The sequence below is a fragment of the Cuculus canorus genome, chromosome 1 (assembly GCF_017976375.1).
Source record: "Cuculus canorus isolate bCucCan1 chromosome 1, bCucCan1.pri, whole genome shotgun sequence".
Lineage (NCBI taxonomy): Eukaryota > Metazoa > Chordata > Aves > Cuculiformes > Cuculidae > Cuculus > Cuculus canorus.
This window is the reverse complement of record NC_071401.1, coordinates 165295608-165317140: the sequence shown is the minus strand read 5'-3', so window position 1 is coordinate 165317140 and position 21533 is coordinate 165295608. Positions and strand designations below refer to the sequence as shown.

General features: G+C 38.1%; 1 protein-coding gene across 1 annotated transcript; it reads right to left on the bottom strand.

Moving 5' to 3' along the window:
* Positions 1 to 504: 504 nt before the first annotated feature.
* ALX1 (ALX homeobox 1) lies at positions 505 to 19610 on the bottom strand. Its single transcript, XM_009559724.2, has 4 exons — positions 19169 to 19610; positions 16269 to 16573; positions 12526 to 12654; positions 505 to 1041 (listed from the first exon to the last, which is right to left on the bottom strand). The coding sequence occupies exons 1-4, from the start codon at positions 19395 to 19397 to the stop codon at positions 721 to 723; spliced, it is 984 nt and encodes a 327-aa protein (XP_009558019.1). The 5' UTR covers positions 19398 to 19610; the 3' UTR covers positions 505 to 720.
* Between the last annotated feature and the right edge of the window lie 1923 nt (positions 19611 to 21533).

Genomic DNA, 21533 nt, shown 5'->3' with positions numbered 1-21533 from the left:
TGAAAACTCTGTTAAACACTGTGATCCTGCTTTTGGTGATATGTTTGGCAGAAAAATCTCATTATCTTTTATAGTAATACACTCAGGTCCATAAAACGAAGGAGTACCTTCCATTCTCATTATATTGGTTATGTGTGGATATAACTCCAACAAGCTCAACATGCATTTAGGAAAAACAGCAGAGCTGGCTCGGAGCAGCAGTACGGTGCTGAAAGAGTTAAGTCTGCAAATTCTACCTACAACATGAGCAATCGTATATATTTCCTTCTCTGCGTGATGTTCTTAGAGATTTACTTCGTGGTTTTAGTATAATAAATTTATTTCCCTTTACAGAGTTGTTCCCTTATGGAGTATTCATTTTGTATACAACACTGCTAAAAACCAATGGAGTAGACATATTTGCTTAATAGTTTTATTCTTTTTTGGAATTTGTATAATCATATTTCATCAACTGGTACAACAAAACATATTTCTATATAAAAACCAAAACAAAGAGGGCTTGTTGATCTTGATGCATGGTAAATCTATTTGGTTTAATTCTTGTTTTATTGTTAAATATTATATTGCATTTGTTTAAGCAGACATCATGTATATTATGATTTCTAGCATTCCACTCACTGCAGCTTATTGTTGTGTCCTTTAAATATGGAAAATAAAAATGTTTTCAGTTTGCTATTAGTAAAAAAAAAAAAAAGGAAATTAAGAAAGGGTACTGCTGTATTACATGGCCCAAGAAATATTGGCAGCATGCTCTTTGGCTTTCATCCGTAGAACTGCAATGCTGGAGGACCTCCTTTCAAACTCCGGTTTGGTTTCAAAAGCATGTCCATTGGTTGCCCCAGAAAGTAAAGAGTCAGTGAAAAAATTGTTGAGAGGCATGTGGCTGAACTGATTCTGGTGGTTTGAAAAGCCTGTGTAGCCAGAATCTGCCCGAGGTGAATGGGAATAAGGTGTCATACAGGAGGACGTATCTCGTGGCAGCATGCAGGAAGTAACCACAGAACCACTAGCCGCATTCCCTGCCCACAGATTGTTCTGAATCTGGAACATATAAAATGGATAAGATTAAACTTAGATAGTTCATCTTTTGTTTTCTGCAAGACTTTGTTTTCTTTACTTAAACACATCCATTATTAGTTCTCTAAAAGAAACGAGCAGTACTTAACTAGTTCTCTGCAAACATAGTAGAAAACATCATGAAGACATTACACATGTCAAAATACTGGATCATTCACCTAAGAGCAAGGGCTGCTGAGTTATACTCCTTGCTCTGTGGCTCTATCCTGAGTGTTTACCATCAAAACTCAGAATACCACCAGCCCAGCTAGTGAGTAAAATTAGTGGAAGCACACAACTGACTTCAAATAAAAGCTGTCAAAAGAGTGCACAATATTATAGCTGTTTTCACTATAAAAGCTTCTCCTCATCAGAATTCTTTCTCAGTGCAATGTAGGAAAGAGTATAAAAGAGCAAACAAAACAAACCAAGACTTCTCAAGCAACAAAGCCCAGCAAATATTTGCAAAAGTAAATATTGAGAAGCCTTGCATAATTAGTTTAAAACAAACAAATCCATAAAATAGAGGCATGGTTGGTAATACATCCATGAACTTTTCCTAAAGTTGTTTCAAAGATGGTTTTAAGATAAAAATTCTTTTTATGATGTTTTTATATGAAATTGTGCTTGAGGGCATTTCTGTTTCAGCTCTCAGACTCAATTGGCTGCACTGTACATCCCTGGAAAACATTGCATGATAGACTAGGGTACAAACTTTGTGGTTACCAGCAATGTCTGCTGAAGATCTGGAGTAACCACGTATTTAGGCTTTGATGTGTATGTAGTGCCTTCTATACTTGGCAGTATCTTAAAGCTTCGTTCTGAGTCCCAAGCCTTCTCCTATTGTCTCTGTATTAATGTTATTTATGGATAGGTATTTTTCAGTTGTTTGTTAGTAGATGAATAGACAAAGATTTTCAAGGCCTACCACAAGCCAGCTTCGGTCATTATCTCAGGCTGTGCATTCTTTCATTCCTCCTCTGTTCACTTTGCCTTAACCAAACTCCACGTTCATCAGCTATCCTGTTTTTTCAACTCACTACTCTGTCTTTCTACCAGTATATATGAACATATTTTCTGACATACTGTAACTTCCTCGATTGTTTCTCACTTGGACTTACCAATATAGAATAAAAAGCATGGTATTTCTTCACCACTTATCTCTCTTCCTTGAATGTCGATTTAAAAAAAAAAATTACAGACACCTGGACACAAGACATTTGTAGTTCATTCATAGTACAGAACTTCTCAGCCACTAACTATATCCTTTTCTTTTTGTTATACTTTGCTAAATTTGTCTTCAGTCTAGAAATCTGTTGTCTGTTCAGTACATTATTGCTGCGATGCACTGGGATTGAGCCCACATGTTTTTGTTCTCCGCTATATGTTGGAGTAATTGCAATTACTCTTCCGTTAGCACTGTAAAGCGAAATCCCACTTCAAACTTATTTTTGCCTTCATGTTCCAAATCCATAGACAAAGGAATTTTGGCTTTAAGATATGTAGGTTATCTCTCTAGCTGAGTGATTTTTTTTTCTACCAAAGTAGAGGTCAGGGGAAGTAATGAATTATGACAGACCCACACATACACGCACACAGAATGAAAACATGTTGCTAATGCTAAGTTGATTTTTTTCTCGTTGTCCTATCACTTTGCAACAACACATATCCACCCACCGAACCGCCAACAAGCTAATGAGATAAATTATGGTTCGATGAACTCATCTAGCTGAGATCTAGTGGAGATAGCAAGGATGAGATGGAGTCTCATTTTAGAACAAGTTTTTGAACACTTATATTAGCAGGGGTCATCAGGAGCTGAAAAACTGATTTGGGCTCCTTGGCAATTCCAGCAGCAAAAAAGAATCAGTAAACACTCTGTTTTGGTTTCCTGCAAGAAGGCAGGGGGAAAGTCAAGGTAGCAACACAGTTCCCCAAACTCTTGGTCTGCCCAACTCTTTGTTCACGCAGACATGCATTTGTACAGGCGTGCACACACTTCCACACTCACTCACATGAACGCTGTTTGCCTTTCACATACACACACATGCACAGCTCGTTGGGCACACCTCAGGCATCTGCTCCTGTATATCTTAGGTGGTCTGCTGAGAGGTAATGGAGTGAATAAGGTGCCTGGGAAAGGATATCAAGGATTTTTCCTCCTTCTTGTGGGCCTTCAGAGATCTACAGGAGGAAAGAGACTCTAGTGAGAGTTTCACAGCTTTCCAGTTCCCATCCTACCCTCCTCCCTTCAGCTGTTTTTAAAAGGCTCTCAAATGTCAGCTCAAGGGAAATCCTCCAGAGTTTAACGTGATCCTCAGCTGCCTCAGTGCTCCCTAATTAAAGTACCTGAGCTAGTTTCAACTTATAATCAGACAAATGTTTTTTCTTGTTCTTCAGAAAAACAGGTGGCTTGTCTGGGGGTTAAAGGATACTTGAACCATTGCCTTGCTTACAGAAGTTTGTTGCATTCAGCTACATGGAACATTCCCAAAGAGAGCAATACATCTTTTACAGCTCAGGATTCAGGGATTCCTGGATGTCCTATTGCCTGGAAGGTTTCTCAGATCCTAGTACAGATTTACGGAACATGACAAGAGTGAAACAACAGACCCTGAATGAGTTGCAAAGCGTGATACTTAAGTGTATGGCAACTGGGGAGTCACCCACTAAGACTCATAAGGTGCACTACTTTCTCAGTTTTAATGAGTTTGCAGCCAAATAGCATGTGATTAGAATACAGAGGAGAACATTGAAGAAAATAGCAGCTGAAAAACTATAAAATCCAGAGAATATCATCTTCACTTTGCTTGAAAGCCCAACCTGCACACATTCTGTCTCAGTCACAGACTGGGAAAATCAGAAACCTGGTTGCCTATACAAAAATGTTTGTCTTTTTTTTTGTTCAGGAACACTATAACCCTTTAATTGTACTTTATTGTGTTTCATGATTACATATACATTTCTTGCAGCAGCAATGACAGATTAAGCAGCTGTTGGGGTTTTCTTTCCTTTTCTTCCTATAAGTCAACCATTCCTATTTCCACGCTGTTCCACTTGTTTGTTTTGCTGAAACAACTCTTTACTGAAGTGAAACAGGGAGCTGATACAGCTGGAAAGAAAGAATCTAGGAAAGGAAAATATATATACATATATTTCAAACACAAGCACACAAAACTCCATTCTTTTTGATGGTATATCCAGGTCAAATGTTTAGCCTTGGAACCTTCACAACAGAATGAATTTGTCCAGGGAGAGATTAGTTCATCTATGAAGCGCCTAACACACGAGCTAATTCTGAAGGTGTTCATCATCCCCGAAGAAAACTCACATGTGACAAAGTCTCATTTATCTGCCTTACTGAGATGTCCTTCTGAGAAACACTATCCCAAATGCTGCAGTCACCCACGCTGCACAGACATAATTATAGGAAGAACTTTCCAAAGAAATACTTGTTTAAATAAGAATATGATGAACTTGCCCTACAGTCATGATAGGAAGATTTCAAAAAGTTCAGAGGCTCAGCTTGAAAATGCCCAATAACCTGTGTGGTCTGGAGGTATCACATAGTCACTCTTTCCTTTCATATTTCTAATAACTTGATTTGCACAAAACTAAGATTAGTACCACCGATTTTCCTGATATTTTTATCCTAGACAAATTTCTTTCAATTTAACTTCAGTGAGATTGTACAGGTGTAAATGAGAACAGAATTCAGCTGTACAAGCTAAAATATACTAGTGTCTTGTTAAAGAAATACATGACTAAACTATTAATTCCTAAAACCTCATAGGGGTGCCCTAGGTTTCTTCCTTAGAGGAAAGAATCCAAATTAGTAAAACTTAACTTCAGAAATGCCACAAGAAGCTAGGAAAGCTTTACGTCTTCTCTCATGAGACAGTTATGCTTTTGAAAAGAACGTTTTAGTCATATCAATTTTCTGTTCGTTTTAGTTGATTGAGTGACTTGACTCTTGGTATAAGATTTTCATTTCTTAGCAAGGTTTTACAACATAAATATCTTATAGCAAAATTGAGGTGCAGAAGGTATTCCTGTGTCAAAAATAAATACAGTAATGTTTTACAATAAGTCAAAATTATCAGACCTTCTTCTGGTATGTTGGAAGGAAAAGGGACATTATGTACATGAATTTAAAGAAAATATTTTTCCTCTTAAACTCTTGTGTGATCCATGAACTATATAAAAGGCAATTCAGAAACTGTGAATGAGGCTATACATACAGCACATCTCTGGTTTCTGTTAACATCACAAACAACTTGAGCTTTGCTCTTGTGGTTACCATGAAATTACCAGACCCTTCAATATATTTACCTTCTGTACGCTTTATACACACACACACACACCCTTCCCAATACGAAAAAAAAAAAAAAAAGTAGGATTTCATAGCTATAACAAGAACATAACTGGAGACTGGTGGCTGTTAGCATGGTTAAGATATCATTTCCTAAGCATATGACCTTCTGCTTGACACTGCAGAGGAAAATTAGTTGAGGTAATTAGTCATCCCACTTGGTGTCATTACTTTTTTTTTATTTAAAATTTCAAGTTCTTGCCTTCTGATACAGCACCTGGAGAAATCATCTAAACTCAAATCTTCAGATTTTCTGAGAGTTTTACCTCAGTTACCTTTGGTTCTCCAGTCACCAAATGTCTTGACTTGCATGTCAAGACAGGAGTTACACAGTTACTACTTGAGTGGATATGTTTTAGCACTTCACATGGGAAGCAAAATTTTAATCTCTTTTCAAGATTTCTATATGTGAATTAAGAAATTATTGTTGTTATATTACGTAATACATGTTATGTTATATGTTATTATAATTACTCTAATATGTAATTAGAAACTACATACGTCATTGGAAACTACATAGTCTCTGTTTTCCAGATTTTCCTGGGTATTGCAGGACAGACAACAGTGGCATTAATTAAACAGTTAAGAATTTACCTAACCATAGAAAACATGTAAATATCAAAGAGACTCTTTTGATAAATTTTTGTCACTTCTCTCTTTGTGTAAATTGACAATCTTTGTACTGCAAGAAAACACAAAATCTGTGTTTGCACGAAGAGCTACTTTAGGCAGATTAAACGCAACAGCTGTTAAACTACCCAAAACTGCTAGTTTACAACTCATGATCTATAGGCTGTTCCTAGTCCATCAGCATAATTAATTTGGTCTATCACTTGCCACAGTACTTTTTTTTTTTGAGAACTCTTAAGAACGTTCAAAGCAAGGGCAGAGATTCGCCTGCACTTTCTGAGCATAAAGATTCATAGCTTCTCAGAATAATTTAAACTGAAATGGCCTTCTGAGATTATTATTCCAAACAGCTAACTTTGAATTTAGATCAGGTTACTCAAGCCCTATCCGATCAAGTTTTGAGTAGCTCCAACTACGAAGATTCAACAACTTCTATGAGTAACTTGTTCAAAGGCTTTACCACTCCCACAGTACTTTTTTCTTTATATCTAGACAAAATGCTTCTTGGCATAATTTGTGATCATTTTATAGGAGTTGTTGGACATAACAAATATATGAAGGTCCTCTGTATCATATAAGGTTTAGGTACATATGACAGAGCTGCAGCACTCCATTTTCAGCTCTGTCTGTAAAATACAAGCTGGCCTTTGGTAGTAAAACATTTAATATTGCAGCTCTAAAATATGTGATAGATCCATTCACTGTACTTTCAACCTTATGCACGGTAAACAAAATAAAAATCTGTACATTTTATTCCATGTTTAACAAGTTTCCTAGCTGAAAAATAAAGAAGATTTGAAAAGTCATCAAGCTTTCATTCCTGTACGGGGTATTTGGTAGGTAAACTGTAACTTCTCCCTTCTGCAATCTCAGAGCCAGTTACTGTAAGAGTTCGTTACATTTCACATCTATCATACCGCTAAAGACAATATGTCATACCCTAAAAAATACTATTAAAAAAAGTTTCTCTCAGAAAAAAAAGGATTTGTTTTATAATTAGGCCCCAGCTAAAGTCACCAACAGACTTAAAGAAATAAGTTTCACAAAAATAAGAGGGGAAATAAATAAATAAATAAATAAAGCAGCAAACAGAATGTTAAGTCTGTGAGGAGGACCACATACAGAGATGGTTTAGAACCAAGAAAATATGAAAGTGCAGTGCACAAACCACTTTGTGTGGAACACACACCACCCAAAAAGATTAGAAGTGTTATGCTTGTTGCAATATCAACCACAGCAGTGCAGCAGTCAGCACATATGCAGCAAGCAACACACTATCCAGGTGGTGGCCCAGTCTGAGCTCCATACTATCACAGCTAGACAGCATGAGTATACGATAAAACTTCTTTGAAGCTAGCTCAGCTATGTCTACCACATCTACTCCTACTTAATCAGTGCACCCATAACCTTAATGAACTATTGTGATTAACTGTCATTTGTATGTCTACTACAGTTAAAAGAATTTTTAAGTCATATAACATGTGGTGTCTAATATATGCCATATGAAAAATTTAATTGGAGCATTTAACTTTGATTATTGCTAATGAGAATTACCCATATGTACTAAGGCTTGAGCAGAACTGTAATGATGATCCAAGAACTTAGTACATAACACATGTATACTGATACCACTTCTACACTCTTTGATTGCCAAAACAAATCATGTGATGTCATGCTGTTCAGCATATTTAATTTGATTTATCAGTTTGGTGGATGGAATTTAAATTTCAGCCTCTTCCTTCTCATTCTGAGATTTCAATGTTCTCTCTTCTTTCTACACCTTCTGTATCACTCCAGTTCCCATACTTTTGAAATACTTTTGTCTCCCCAGGATTCCCACCTGCACTAGGCTGGGCTTTCTTGCATTTTCAACCAAATAAGAGAGGCAAACAATATACTTCACTCACGATAGTATGAGGGAAAGTATACTGGTGTGACAGGATAAAACCTTACAAAATAACTTAGAAGAAAAATCACAAGAAATGAGCTAGAATCAAAGAAAAAGCAAGAAGAAAAGACATAAAGTATGGAAAGAGACCATCTGGAGAAAAAAATGTTGCCCCATATATCTGATTTTCAAGGATAAAATTTAATGTTTATTTACATACTGCTGCACTTCCATTTGTTAAGATGACATCTTTACAAATTTAACTCAGAGGGAAAGCTAGACATCCATGTGATAATAACATAGGCTTTTGATCAAATTTCACCTTTTGTGCACATAAGGAGGGGATAAAAATGAAAGTTTGTCTTAGGTTTTTCGGTCCTTTGCTACTTCTCATACTGAAACTTTAAATCAGACAATGTCAAGTACCCTTTGTAAAATTAGCCTTCTTGATAGGCATAGGACAACAAAAGTATTTAGGTGACTGAAACAAGTAGTACTTGTTCACTAAAATTTACTCAGGTGAGATGAAGTAAACGACTCCATGAAGTGAATCTTGCACTCATTTTCTCACTCATGTTAGGATGCTGCCTCTTAGTTTTCATACCATCAGCAAAATGTTGCTGGCTAATGAAGTTCAAAGTGTCTGAGTTTTTACCAGTGAATTGTTTTCTGAGTTCACTTAAGATTATTTAGACCACAACATATTGCATCTGCATGAGAAACTTGAAGCTTAAATACATGAAACCAATGAAACTGAAATATTTTACCAAAAAGTACTGTGCATAATATTTTCCTAGAAAAATATGATTTTATCTGAGTGGAAACTTAACAACTTGGCGGTATTTTTAATGTCAAAGCCTATAAAAAACATGTGAATAACAGATTATTGTCCTGGAATATAGTGCTAACTGTCCTTCTCTGCAATCCAGTTGTTCCCAGTATAATTAATAGAAGACCCATGTGTACATAGATTCTGAACTTCTTGGCAGCCAGATGAGCAACTGTTTTGCACAATAAGCAAAATCTAAAGTCAAAGTACTGTAAAAATAATTAAGCGAACAGTTACAGTCTAGAAAAAAACCTACATCCTTTATTATTATTTTGAAGATAATGATGTGTTATTAACAGTAAAATTAGAATGGATTACAGAAACGGAGGTTGGACTAGACCACCTCCAGAGGTGCCTTCCAACCTCAACCATTCTCTGATTCTGAGCCAACATTCTATCTGAAATAAGTTGAAAAAAAATTTCCTCACAGGAAAACTTTTCAGGTATATATTGTCACACAATGCATAGCAGCATCGTGTTCTTTTTGTACTTGATGAAGATAATTGGTGAAGAGACTAGGCAGAGGTCTCCACACCCTCCATTGACTACAAGAGATTGATGTTTCTGCTGGAATGCAAGTGGAATGTCAGTTTTGGGAACTGGGACTAAAAACAGAAAACTTCACACTGCAAATTCACATAATGCACATCAGAAATTTGTATTTGTTCCTGTTCCTTCTGCCACACAGCAGTAAATATCTCAGCTTGATTTTATCCTTTTTCAACACCATCCTATGTTTTTTGCCAGCAACAGAATGTCTGTTTTCCACCATATTAATAAAAGTCTCATAAACAAGCTCTAGTGAACTGTGTTCCACAATCCCCGAGAAAAACTAGTTACTCAGAAGAATGGCAAAGACTATCTAACATTTAGTAATGCCAATGTCACAATAAGAGTGTTTGTACACAGAAAAAAAAGAAAGAAAGAAAGAAAGAAAGAAAGAAAGAAAGAAAGAAAGAAAGAAAGAAAGAAAGAAAGAAAAAAAGGGAAGAAAGAAAAAAGGAAAAAAGAAAAAAGAAAGAAAAAAGAAGAAAGAAAAAAGAAAAAAGAATAATTTCCTTTCATGCATTAATTGTATTAAAATAGTAGAATTATTCTTGGAAAATCTATAACATTAAAGCCAAACTTGCACATCACAATTTTAAATACCTTTTTCTGCTTAGACTCTAGGATAGATTAACGAGTTTATAGCAAGTCATGTACTGTATATTTGTTCTCCTAAGGGAGGTACTTATAAACAGATGTCTCGTTCAAAAGATTTTAGTGTAGTGATGTTAGTGGTCATCTTATTTCTAGTATGGATTTTTGTCTTTTCAGGCATTCTCACTGGTAATGTTATGTATATGATACACAATGATTTTACTGAAGGTGAGGATTTAAGAATGTAGAAATATAAAGAATTGCCACCAGGTTAGCAAGAACGTGAACTTACTTTGACTGTTCTGTCATAATTGCCTGGATACCTATTCCTATTTCAGTATACAGCAAAGTAACCACCTTCTTCACTGAGGAGTAAGATACCGTGCTTTTATCGTGTAGCTAAACTATACATGCACACACTTAACTGAAATGGTCACTATGAAGTGGACTCACACCTTTATTTAGCTCCTTGTTCCTGTTCATGAAGTATAGTACAGTACAACACAACTTTCTCTTGCAGGTGACCAGACTCAATTACATGTTTATGCCTGTCTGTTTACCAGCAGTGCGTTATCCTGTGGCTGTGACTACTACATATTCATGTTTATTGATTAATATGGATTTTCTATTTCTACACCTTTTAGAGATACTTTATTTAAGACTATGGTACCAACATTTTCATTTCAGTCTCCTGTTTTTTAAAAACTTAAAAATTAATGATAGAAAGTTTTGTCAGGCTGAAACTTAATCGTGTCATCCGCCTAGGAAAGAGTTTTTTAAACAGATTTGTAAAGAGAAGTGCAGTGAATTTGCCCATCTTTTTAAGAGTCTGAAAGCACAGAATAGATATGTCATTGGGTTTAGATTTTTACGGATTGTATTCTTATATTATGGTTTTTTTAAAAACATTAATTTTAGGACAATCATTTTAAGTGCTTACCAATTCCTTGCATTATTCCATTATCTTATGCTAATGAAACTTCTGTCAATTGGGAAAATTTATAGATGAAGTCCTACTGAAAACAAAATACAAGATGATGTTGGAGACACAAAATCTGATCTAGAGAACTGACTCAGTGGTAGAAAGCCCAAAGCATAAGTCCTATTCTTTTTATCATCTGTTGTGATGCTATAGGTAAGTCAGAAAGGCCTTCAAAAGATACCTAAACACCTTAAGAGAGATCTTTGAGTGACTGCATCTATGTCTTTGTGAATCTGCCTAGGAGTGCTCAAGGTCTTATTTCACACCCCCATTTGGTATACCTCAAACAAATACTGTGTCCTCCAACTTAGACACAGAATGTGTCATACAGCGATTTCTGGTATAATTTGAGCTGATGAACTATCACATTATAAAATAGAAACAGACAGACTGACAAGTGCCACCAGATCTGAAACAGGTGTTCCCAGCTACAGGAACAAAACAAAAATCCAGCTAAAGGACCAAACCTGGTAACATACAACCTCCTGAGAGCTAAAGCACTTTAACCTGGGTAGATGACACACGGGCCCAAGGCCTTTGGTTCAAAGCTAATGACGTTCAACCAACATAAAGCATGACCAAAGCAAGACCACATAGAGCATGAGTATACTCCTAACGCTGACAGAGACTCTGCTACCTAATGAACCAGGTAAGTACCAGGATACCAGTATTGGAAGGACTCTACTGCAGGGACCCATACCATTTTTTTCTTGGTATGGTACTATTTTTTTTTTAAATTATGTGGTAAAAGCAATGGGAAGCTAGAAATAATGAAGAACAATGGCTTCAGAATTGAAGTACTCAATGTACTAAAACAAGCAAGCAAACAATAGCAGAAAGTGAGGCAAGGCACTAAACCAAAGAACTGGAGAACAGAAACAGAAGATTCTGATCTTATTACACAGCAATACCTTACTGTATACAAATGAGGGGGGGAGAGGGAAACAACAAAAAACAAGCTACTACTGTCAGAGAGAGCTCCTTGCCTCCCTCTGGCAGCCAGATGCATTCAATTCTTTTTGTACATGGCCATGCTACAGTTCCATGGTAGTAGAAAATTTGTTGGATTTGTTGGTCTGTAAAGAAATTGTGCATGATTATTATGTCAGTTGCCTAAAGATTGCATAGCTTATGCCCCATTTCACCAAAGCATACAAGACCAGAGTTGTTAAGACAGTTGTGCCCGTGAATACGTGTCTCCCAGAACTGAAATTCTGATCATATTATATAAAATTACTTCATTACTTTCAATCTCAGTGGGTCTAGATATTATCCAGAATTCGTGCATGGACCTAGAAGTGATTCAAACCCCCCCGCAATTTTATGTGCAGAGAAGACTTCACTGTCATTCTCAGTACATAACTGCCATTGCCAGTCATTCTCGGTACACAACTTACGCAAAACTCCATAGCTCCTAAGATTGTTCTTTATATAACAATTGTATTTTAAGAGTTAGTTATTCATACTGGATGTTGGAACTTTTTTTCACAGTGGCACATCCTGTTGATGTGTCTAAAGAAGACAGAAAGCCAAACACAGGAAAGTCTTCACGTATCTTCTGTGCATATGTGTGCCTAAGGGTGGAAGAGAAGGTAAATGTAGAACTAAAGTACCGGTCTTTGCCATACCTGAGGGTAGCTGTCAGTCCTTGGAAGAACAGATATATCGTAAGTGGCAGCAAAATGACTTTTAGCTTGCTGGATCTGACCATAGCGTTCTCTTTTCCTCCATTTTGCTCTTCGATTCTGGAACCAAACCTACAGGATATGCAGAAACACTCATGAAGGTAAAATCAAGTATATATTGTGCAGTTTTAGGGAAAAAAACAAGAGATTTGGGACAGTAGCTTTGAAAATTTCCATTTATCTAAAAAAGGAAAGTTCTCTCTCTGAAGATGAATTTCTTGCAGTTTCTATCTTCTCAGTGTCAGAGCTGTTTAAGTTATTTCTGGCTATTTTAAAAATATATACTATTTCCTGTCTAATGTCTCAAAAAAAAAAAAAAATTAAAAAGCAGTGGAACGATCAGTTAAGTCTCTCAGGCAGTGCTAATTCTGACAAGAGTTCTATTCTGAAGAGGAACGTCACCAAGCAGCAGCAAGTCAAATTGTAGAGAAACTTTCATTAATTTCACATGCCCACTGACTTAATATGACTGCATATCATCTGCCTCCTAGAGGTGTGCATAATCTTCACCAAATGTAGCAACAAAAAGGCAGGAAAAACTGGCATGAGGAAGGTAGTCTGTGCTGCAGAAGAAGTTTCTATAAACCTAGCAGGGCAGGAAGATAATTAAAAAAAAATGAGAACACAGTTTGAAAAATATTGTCATGTTTTTTTCACATTTGTGGTTGTAGTTATCAATGTTTCTAACAATGGAAAACTGAAGAATGGCATTTTACGTTTAGACTATGAAACAATTTAGACCTGAAAAACAATACCTTCTTGTTACCTAAAAGCTATTTTCTTTATGGTTAAATAACCCCTGGACTGCTCTGCAATATTTTGAGCATCAGGTGTTATCTCAAAGCCAGGTACCTTTCTTTCTGTGACTAATATCTGTCACTGTCCTGTCATCTTCAAATTTGTTTCCTTTCTGACAATTTAATTTGGACTGGCTAAGCCTTATTCTGACAAATAAAGGGATTTAACTAAACAAAGTAACTGTTCCTTTATAAAAGTGGTATTATCCAACTAAGTGTTGTTCAGCTTTGAGCACACTCATTTCGGACCTTTTTAAAGAAGTAACACTACTAACAGAACCTTTGGGTTTTTTCTTACAGAAACTATGTCATTAGTTAGTCTTCCCACTAAACTGATTTTGAATCCACTTGGACAGATACATGCACAAATAGATTATTTTTTTTTATACAGAGACACTGCTTATGAAACACATTTTGATGAATATTTTCTGGTCCCTGATGGTAAAATACTTAACATTGTTCTATAACTCAGTTTTTGCCTTCATCTCTAGATAATTCAACTGTCCTTTGATGCTACTTAAGCAACCAGGGCATAATTTTTCTCATTTGAATTCCCTAGAACTTGTTGCAGATTTAGTAATGTGTAATCTTTTAAAACATGCTCAGCAATTGAAGCAAGGCCCATGCATGTAACTGCTGAGCAGATATTGTTAGGGACTTTGTTGGTAAATTTGTATTATTTATGATGCCTGAGGGTCAGCAAAAAGAAAAGGAAAAAAAAAATTCTCCCGTCTCCACAGGAGGCATCAAGAACACACTAAGGGAATTTAGTAATGAGGCTCTCTCATTGAAAAAAGACCTTGACAATCTCCTTAAAATGGGTGCCAATTACTTCACTGACATGCAGCAGGAAAGAGAACAACTCAGATAAATTAGGTTCAGGTTGGCTCTCTGCATGTATGCAGGAGAAATATTAAATTGGATCTTGATGAAATGGCGGTGAAGGGAAATGTGGGTAAGGTATCCAGCTGATCACTCTGCTAAACTAAATCAAACAATTTGCTTGAATTTATAGTAACTAAATGAGAAAAAAAAGCACGCATTTTTTTTTCCCTTTGACAATCCCCCAAAATGTTTCTGTTTACATCACTTTACTAGAAACTGACTCTTGGCAGAGATAAAGTAACCATTTGCCTCCACAAAGCAATGTAAAAATCTGCTGCTTGTTATCCTTGAATTGCCAGATGCTTGCCTCTAATGATGTAAGGCCTTTTAAATTGCTTAATCTTGTGATGGAATACTGTCGCTACTCCGGATAAAAATGATCACCATTTCCTTTCATACATAGCGTGTAAGAAATGCAAAGATCGGTTCACTTTTAAGGAGGGGGATAACATGTTTAACTAAAGTAGAAATATTCTGTGAAACTACGGTGCAGATATGTATGTTTTCACACTTTTAAAACTTTTACCATATGAACCTAAGTTTTAGAAACTTGGGGAAAAAAGTGATTAAAAAGTTAGTTGGTACATCTTAGCCCTATTTTTTCACCTCTGTTCTGACTGCTAATTTATTCTTGGAGAAGTTCTCATTATTCTGGAATTATGCAATATTAAGAACAGTATATTAACATTATGCAAGCTTTTTTTTTTTCAGTCGAGATTGAATCCTAATGAATGGAAGTCAGGAATAGAACCTGAAGAGTTAAAAGCCACTGAATCAAATTCCATCAGTATCACTTATATCATATTGATGCAACTGCCATTTGATTTTGAACTCTCTTTTCCAGTGACAACAGTGAATATGCCATCTGGTTGAATAGTCACGAGAAGAACACTTCTTTAGAAATTAATTAGCTGAGTTTGTTTCGGAACATGACCCTGGTTTCATTTCAGTTATATGTATGTGCATTGACGTCTATTACTTTATATGTTTCAGTGAGTATGTGTTTAATTACAAGTTGCGAAGTTGTTATCATATACAAGTCACTAAATTAAAAAAAATTAATCCCAGTCTGTAACAACAGACAGGACTGTTTTTCCCTAAATTGAACTGATGAGTATTACCAGAACAGGGAAAATCTCTAAAAATAAAATAAACTCACAAAATGCAGCTCACACCCTTTTTTAAGGGAACATGTCTGAACGGGGGAAGGGCTGCATTTCCTGGATATTTAGCTTCTTTTCTCACCATTACACATCCAAAGCCATAAATATTGTTGAGATTACCGTACAAGCACATGCTGAATGAATCAACTTTGTACACAGTTAAGATACTAAAATGCTGCACTAAGTGGACAACAGTAAGATTCATTCCAAAAATTAGAACATTATCCGTCGACTATGCAAGTTTTAAAGCCGGCAAATAAACTTCTCAGTTTTATGATTTTTAAGCTCATTCCATACAACAGAGATGAAAGGATTATGTCCTTGCTCAACACAGACACACACACATATATATACAAATACATCTATGTATGTGCAGTTTCACTGCATGCTCTTCAGATCTAAACAAGGCATTTGATTACATTTCAGACAGTACTTTTCATGCCGTAACACAGAGAGAATCCTTTACGGCCAACTTCTGCATCATCATAGGTCTGAATTATATGCAACATATCTCTTTAATGGGACCTTCACACATAACGCTTTATGCATTCACTGCTGGGAATTCTGACAGTAAAACAGGAATCCCAGAGACCTACACTGCTTTACTATTGATGTTGTTTTATCATCCTTTAAACAGGTTTCTGGAATGGCAACACAAGCTATTTTAAAAAATAACAAATTATTTTAGTACTGTAGCATAACAGCTCATATCCATAAAGAAATAAATGAAAGGGAGCTATTTACTTAAGTTTTATGGGCTTTTGTACAATCCCCAAGTGTGTCATTTACCGGTTCCTACAATACACAACTTGTCGTGGAAATGCTAAAGTTTGGTTCCTACCTGGACTCTGGCCTCAGTGAGCTCTGTTCTCAGAGCTAGCTGTTCTCTTACATAGACATCAGGGTAGTGAGTTTTCTGGAACACTTTCTCCAGCTCCTCCAGCTGCAAACTGGTGAAAGTTGTTCTGTGTCTCCTCTTCTTACTGCTGGAGACGTTGCTGTCACACTTATCACCAAGTTCATCCAGTTCCCCCTTCTCCTGCATCCCTTTCACTGGAGACATCCTGAGATTGCTGCAATTGTCCATGGGCCTGTTCAGCTCTGTGTGAAGAGGCTGTCCTTCCACTTTAGTAATCCCATAGTTCACTGTACACAAGGTGGGGGAGGGAAATAACTGGTTAAAGGAGGGGGCTTTAGATTCAAGAGTTCATATAAAACAGTTTCATAAGCAATCAGATTCTATGTAGCTGAGTATTTCTATATGAGATTGTGGAAGAGGATTCTGTAATATTAAACACATACAGAGTAAAAGTACTAAATCACATTGAATTTTAACAGAGAATTGTATCAGAAAATAGAAGCTAAAAGATTTCAGTGTAAGGACACTGTGTGAGAGCACTTGAATATTTTCACTCTGCCACTGAAGTAGTTAATAATCCATGAAATCAGCTTCAACTAGAGTTGCACAGATAAGAAATCTTAGCCGAAAAGCAGATTTTTTGTTTAGGTGGCATAAAGCTATTGACAAACATGCCAAATTTGGAATCAGAAGTAAAAAAACCTCTATTTCTATGAAAATACAAAATAAGAGTGAAGTAAACTAAATAGCTGTAAACTGACAAATCAAGAAGCAAATGAAAACGAAAATTGACCTCACTTTACAAACTCAAATAGATTCCATATACCTTGTCTTGCACTTGTAAAGTGGAATTGTTTCCAATTAAGTTTGTTATGGTTACAAAATACAGAGAGTTTCTGCAAAATGTTAGCTTATTAAAAGAGATTGTTTCATATACTTCGCATAAAGATTGCAGGAAACATTTGTCTTTAGGTAAAATACGAGTTGTAGAGATAAGAAATATTCCTCTGTAGCTTCTTAATAAGAAATGAAAACATTTCCTATTTTTTCTGTTTTTACATATCTCGTATCACTGGAAAAGTCATGCAATATATTATTGGATTTGAAAAGGGGGGGGCTTGTCACAGAAACAGGCAAAATATAACTTTTAAAACTTTATTGAAATTACAGTCTACAAAGATGGCATGTAATATGCGATAAGAAGCTTGCTTTGGAATTTTTTCTTACATTCTTACTAATTTACTTTCTTTCAGTCTGAGCTCATTTTAACCAAACATAATTTTTAGATACTTACCATCAGTACATATATAGATAGGAAATGTCCCAAAGCCCCCAAGGCACACATTAAATGAGCTAATTAAGAAAAAAAATCAATGTATAAATCAGTTTTCTGGAGGTGTTTTTTTAAGTTACACTTGCAGAAAGCTGTCGTTATTTCTTACAAACTTTAATACGAAAAGGATGTTCTCACAGACTTTAATACAAAAAGAATGTTCTCAAAAAAGTAGTTCAATGCCTATATGAGATCAAAAAATGTAAGATATTGTTAGACTCAGTACTGCAGTTGATGTTAACCGTGGTTTTCAATTTTGCTGGGAATATATTTTTTAATTACTTTTTCTATACATGGTTTTACATCACGTAGGAATAACGGGGAACATTTTAAGTGTTTCAGAAATAAAACATTCTCCTTGCCGATCGTCTAGGGGGAAAAAAATAGTATTTAACAGTGTTTGAATTACCGAAGTCGTTTTCGGTCGGTGTGAAGAATCAGTGCTACGGGTCAATAAGGCAGCGAGAAGCCCCGCTGCTCCCTCGGGGCGTAGTTTGGAAGCGCCGGAGGTGCCCGAGGGATGGGAGCGGTGCCTGGCGGCCCTGGAGCCCTTCGTGCCCGCTGTCCCGCCGCGTTTGCCGAGGGGACCGAGCCCCGGGCAGCCGCCCGGCCCTCCCGCACCCGCCGCTCCGAGCCCCAGCGGCCCCCGGCGAGCGGCCCCGGCCGGGCGGGATGCAGAGCTGCCGGCCCCGAGGGGAGCGCGGCGGCCCGGGGCGGCTCCGGGGGGACAGCGCTGCGCAGGCGGAATTGGCTTTTCCAGACGGTGTGGTTTACATTTTGGCCGTTATAACTATCGTGATCATTGTTATCACTGCTATTATGATTATTAATAATATTTCCATTATTAATATTGGTATTATTGTTGCTACTACTGCTATTATTATCATTATTAGCATTGTTATCATTATTACTATTACTTTCACTATACTACTACTACTACTACTATTATTATTATTACTACTATTTACAACTACCTGGAAGCCTCTCTCATATCAACACCCAAATGCTGTGCAGCTGCCATTATTATCATTATTATTATTATTATTATTATTATTACTATTATTATTATTATTATTATTATTATTATCATTATTTACAACTATCTGGAAGCCCCTTGCACATCAACACCCAAATACTGCGCAGCTGCCATTATTATTATTATTATTATTATTATTATTATTATTATTATTATTATTATTTTACAACTATCTGGAAGCCCCTCGCATGCACAACTGCCTTTAATAATAATAATAATAACAATAGTAACAGTAATAGTAATTTACAACTACCTGGAAGCCCCTCGCATGTCAGCATGCAAAGACTGCACAGCTGCCTTTTGTATTATTATTATTATTATTATTATTATTATTATTTGCTTATTTATTATTTATTTACTTATTTACAAGTACCTGGAAGCCCCTCGCCTGTCAGCAGGCAAAGGCCGCACAGTGACTGAGTCTCCCCGGTCAGGAGAAGCTGTAGCCTCCTCTGCACCTCTCCGTGGAGGGCAAAGAGCAGGAGCAAGAATAACCTTGGGATGGGAACTCACCGTTGTCCTGGCAGGGTGATGTCCTTTCCAGCCTCACATGATGCTCAGCCCTTTGCAGAGGGTTGAAGGCCTGCACACATTTGCTGCCTGACGTTTTGCTATAAAAGGACTCATTGTCCAAAGTTTCCATAACGTGCTCCAAAGTGCCTCCTGCTCCCATGTAAAAGTCACTGTTCTTGCTCGGCTGGCTCTTCAGGGCAAACTTCTCGCTCAGAAAATCCATAATCATCTAAGGCTGCTTGAGAGCCTCTTCCCTAGACAGAGGCTGGACTGTGAGCAGGGGAGGGAGGGAGAGTGGGTGAGTGGATGGGAGGGAAGGAAGGAAGGAAGGAGGGAGGGAAAGACGTTCAGAGCTCAGGGAGCTGTTTTGCCTCTGAGCCTTTGATTTGTCTTGTCTTGAAAGGGGGAACCCGAAGTTGCATTTATATCTTGAAGCTCAGCAGGGCTCCTTACGCAACCTCCCATTTTCTAATGAATATGAAAATAGGCAAGCGGTGTAACTCCACCCCAGGTCCCCCAAGACCTAATCCCAACACAGGAGGGAGTTCCAGGCCCATTTTCGACAGACAGATCCGTTTCAGTCAAGCACACACACACAGCGGTTCGAGGAGGGTGAGGGGAGACGGGGAGGATACATGAAAAGGAGAATTCCCTTCTGCCACCTATTCGCGTTTCTCCAGGGATCCTGGAAAGAAAGTAATCCCTCTCCCCCAAGCTCCCCGAGAGGCTTAGAGCAAGGTAATTTCAGGGGGATATACCCTCAATAAAAGGATCTTCATTAATCAATTCGACTGGTGCCTCGGTAGCTGCAGCTCAGTTCTCTGAAGCTGTAAAATTAAGAATCGGCGTTCCTTCTTTACTAAACAGCTCAGAAGTTTGGTCCTGGAGATAAAGAAAGGAAAAAAAAAAAGGTGATTGTGCAGAAGAAATGGAGGGGGAAACAGGAACTTAAAACTAGACAACTTTCACATGAGAAATCAGTCTAAAAGAGAATTTAGCTGCTATCAGACCTCCAGTCTGCCTCGGAAGGTGTGCGTGAAAGTGGTTGAAACAGGTCCTTTATTTTAAATCTCCTGAAACACTGTCACTACCAAGTTTGAAAAAAAAAAAACAAACCCCACAGTTTCTAAATGAAAGTATTAAAACAGTCTTAGGTAGTAAAAAGAAAAAGAAAGGAGCCATATATGCATGCATTCCTATGGATATTGAAAAAGTGGGTGGTTTTCACCCAAAGTGTGAGCTTTGAAGTGTTGAATTCCTTGGTCTTTTTGCACATAGACAGGATTTAAAACACAGGCAAGAGAGACACAGGGAACTGTTTAGAAAAGGGCCATTTTATGGAAAAGAGCTGCTCCCTGCTTCGTGGTGAGAGAAGTGCTCGATGGAGCAAAGTCAAACTGAGTCTGCAATCACACGAGATCAGTACTGCAGCACCGTGGGCCCAAACTTGTCTGTTTTATTAAGCCTATTTTAGAAATCAATTCAATGGGCCCTTCGTCCGCTTAGCGGGGAGAAAAAGCGAAGCTTTAAGGAGCGGCTGAGGTGTAGGTGCGGTGATGGCCGCCCGGGACCACCGAGCGGCTTCCGAGCCCTCTGCCGTGAACACAGCCAAAGGCGAAGGGGCGGACAGGTCAGGTTCGGTGCGTTTCCCGGCGAGCAGCTGCCCTCGTTCCTCAGCTGGTCTGCAGCTTGTCATCTCCCGAACAGAGGGCTGACTAAGGGAGGGATGCTCGTTCCAGCTACAGCAGCGGGCATCCCCCGACACGCGTTACACGTACAGCCTTGCCCTCCCCTGACAGCTACAACCGCACCTCAGTCCCGTTTTCCACCGTAACCCACCTCCCACCCCGTCCTGCGGGCGACGCAGAGCCTGGCGACCCCTCCTGCCTGCCGCTCCATCCCCCGCGGGGATGCGAGTGCCGGCCGGGGGTGGCGCTTAGGGACCAGGGGGTTGTGGAGGGTGTTCGGGGGGAGCACGGGGTGCTGCTTTGCTCGCCCGTGGGGAGGGAGAGGAGGAAAGGTTTCCCGCGAGTTCCCCGGAGCGCTCGCGGTGCTCAGGTGCGGTGGGGTCAGCCTTGCCTCTGCCGGGCGAGGGGCAGGACGGCTCCAGGGGCGATTCATGTCCCTGGGTTTTGGTTTTTTTTTTTTTCTTGAAGAAGCATTTCTTCAGGAACGTTTCGTCCTTGCACCTTCTTGGAGCAACGTCTGCTTCAAGACTCGGGGAAAGAGATCTTCTCCCTGCCCCCCGCGACTCCGTGTGCTGGCGTTTCGGCAGCTTGTTTACAACTGTGCCTTAAAAGCACTAAATGCCTCGAGGGAGGGAAAAAAAAAAAGGAAAGGAAAAAAAAAAAAAGGAGCTCTCGGT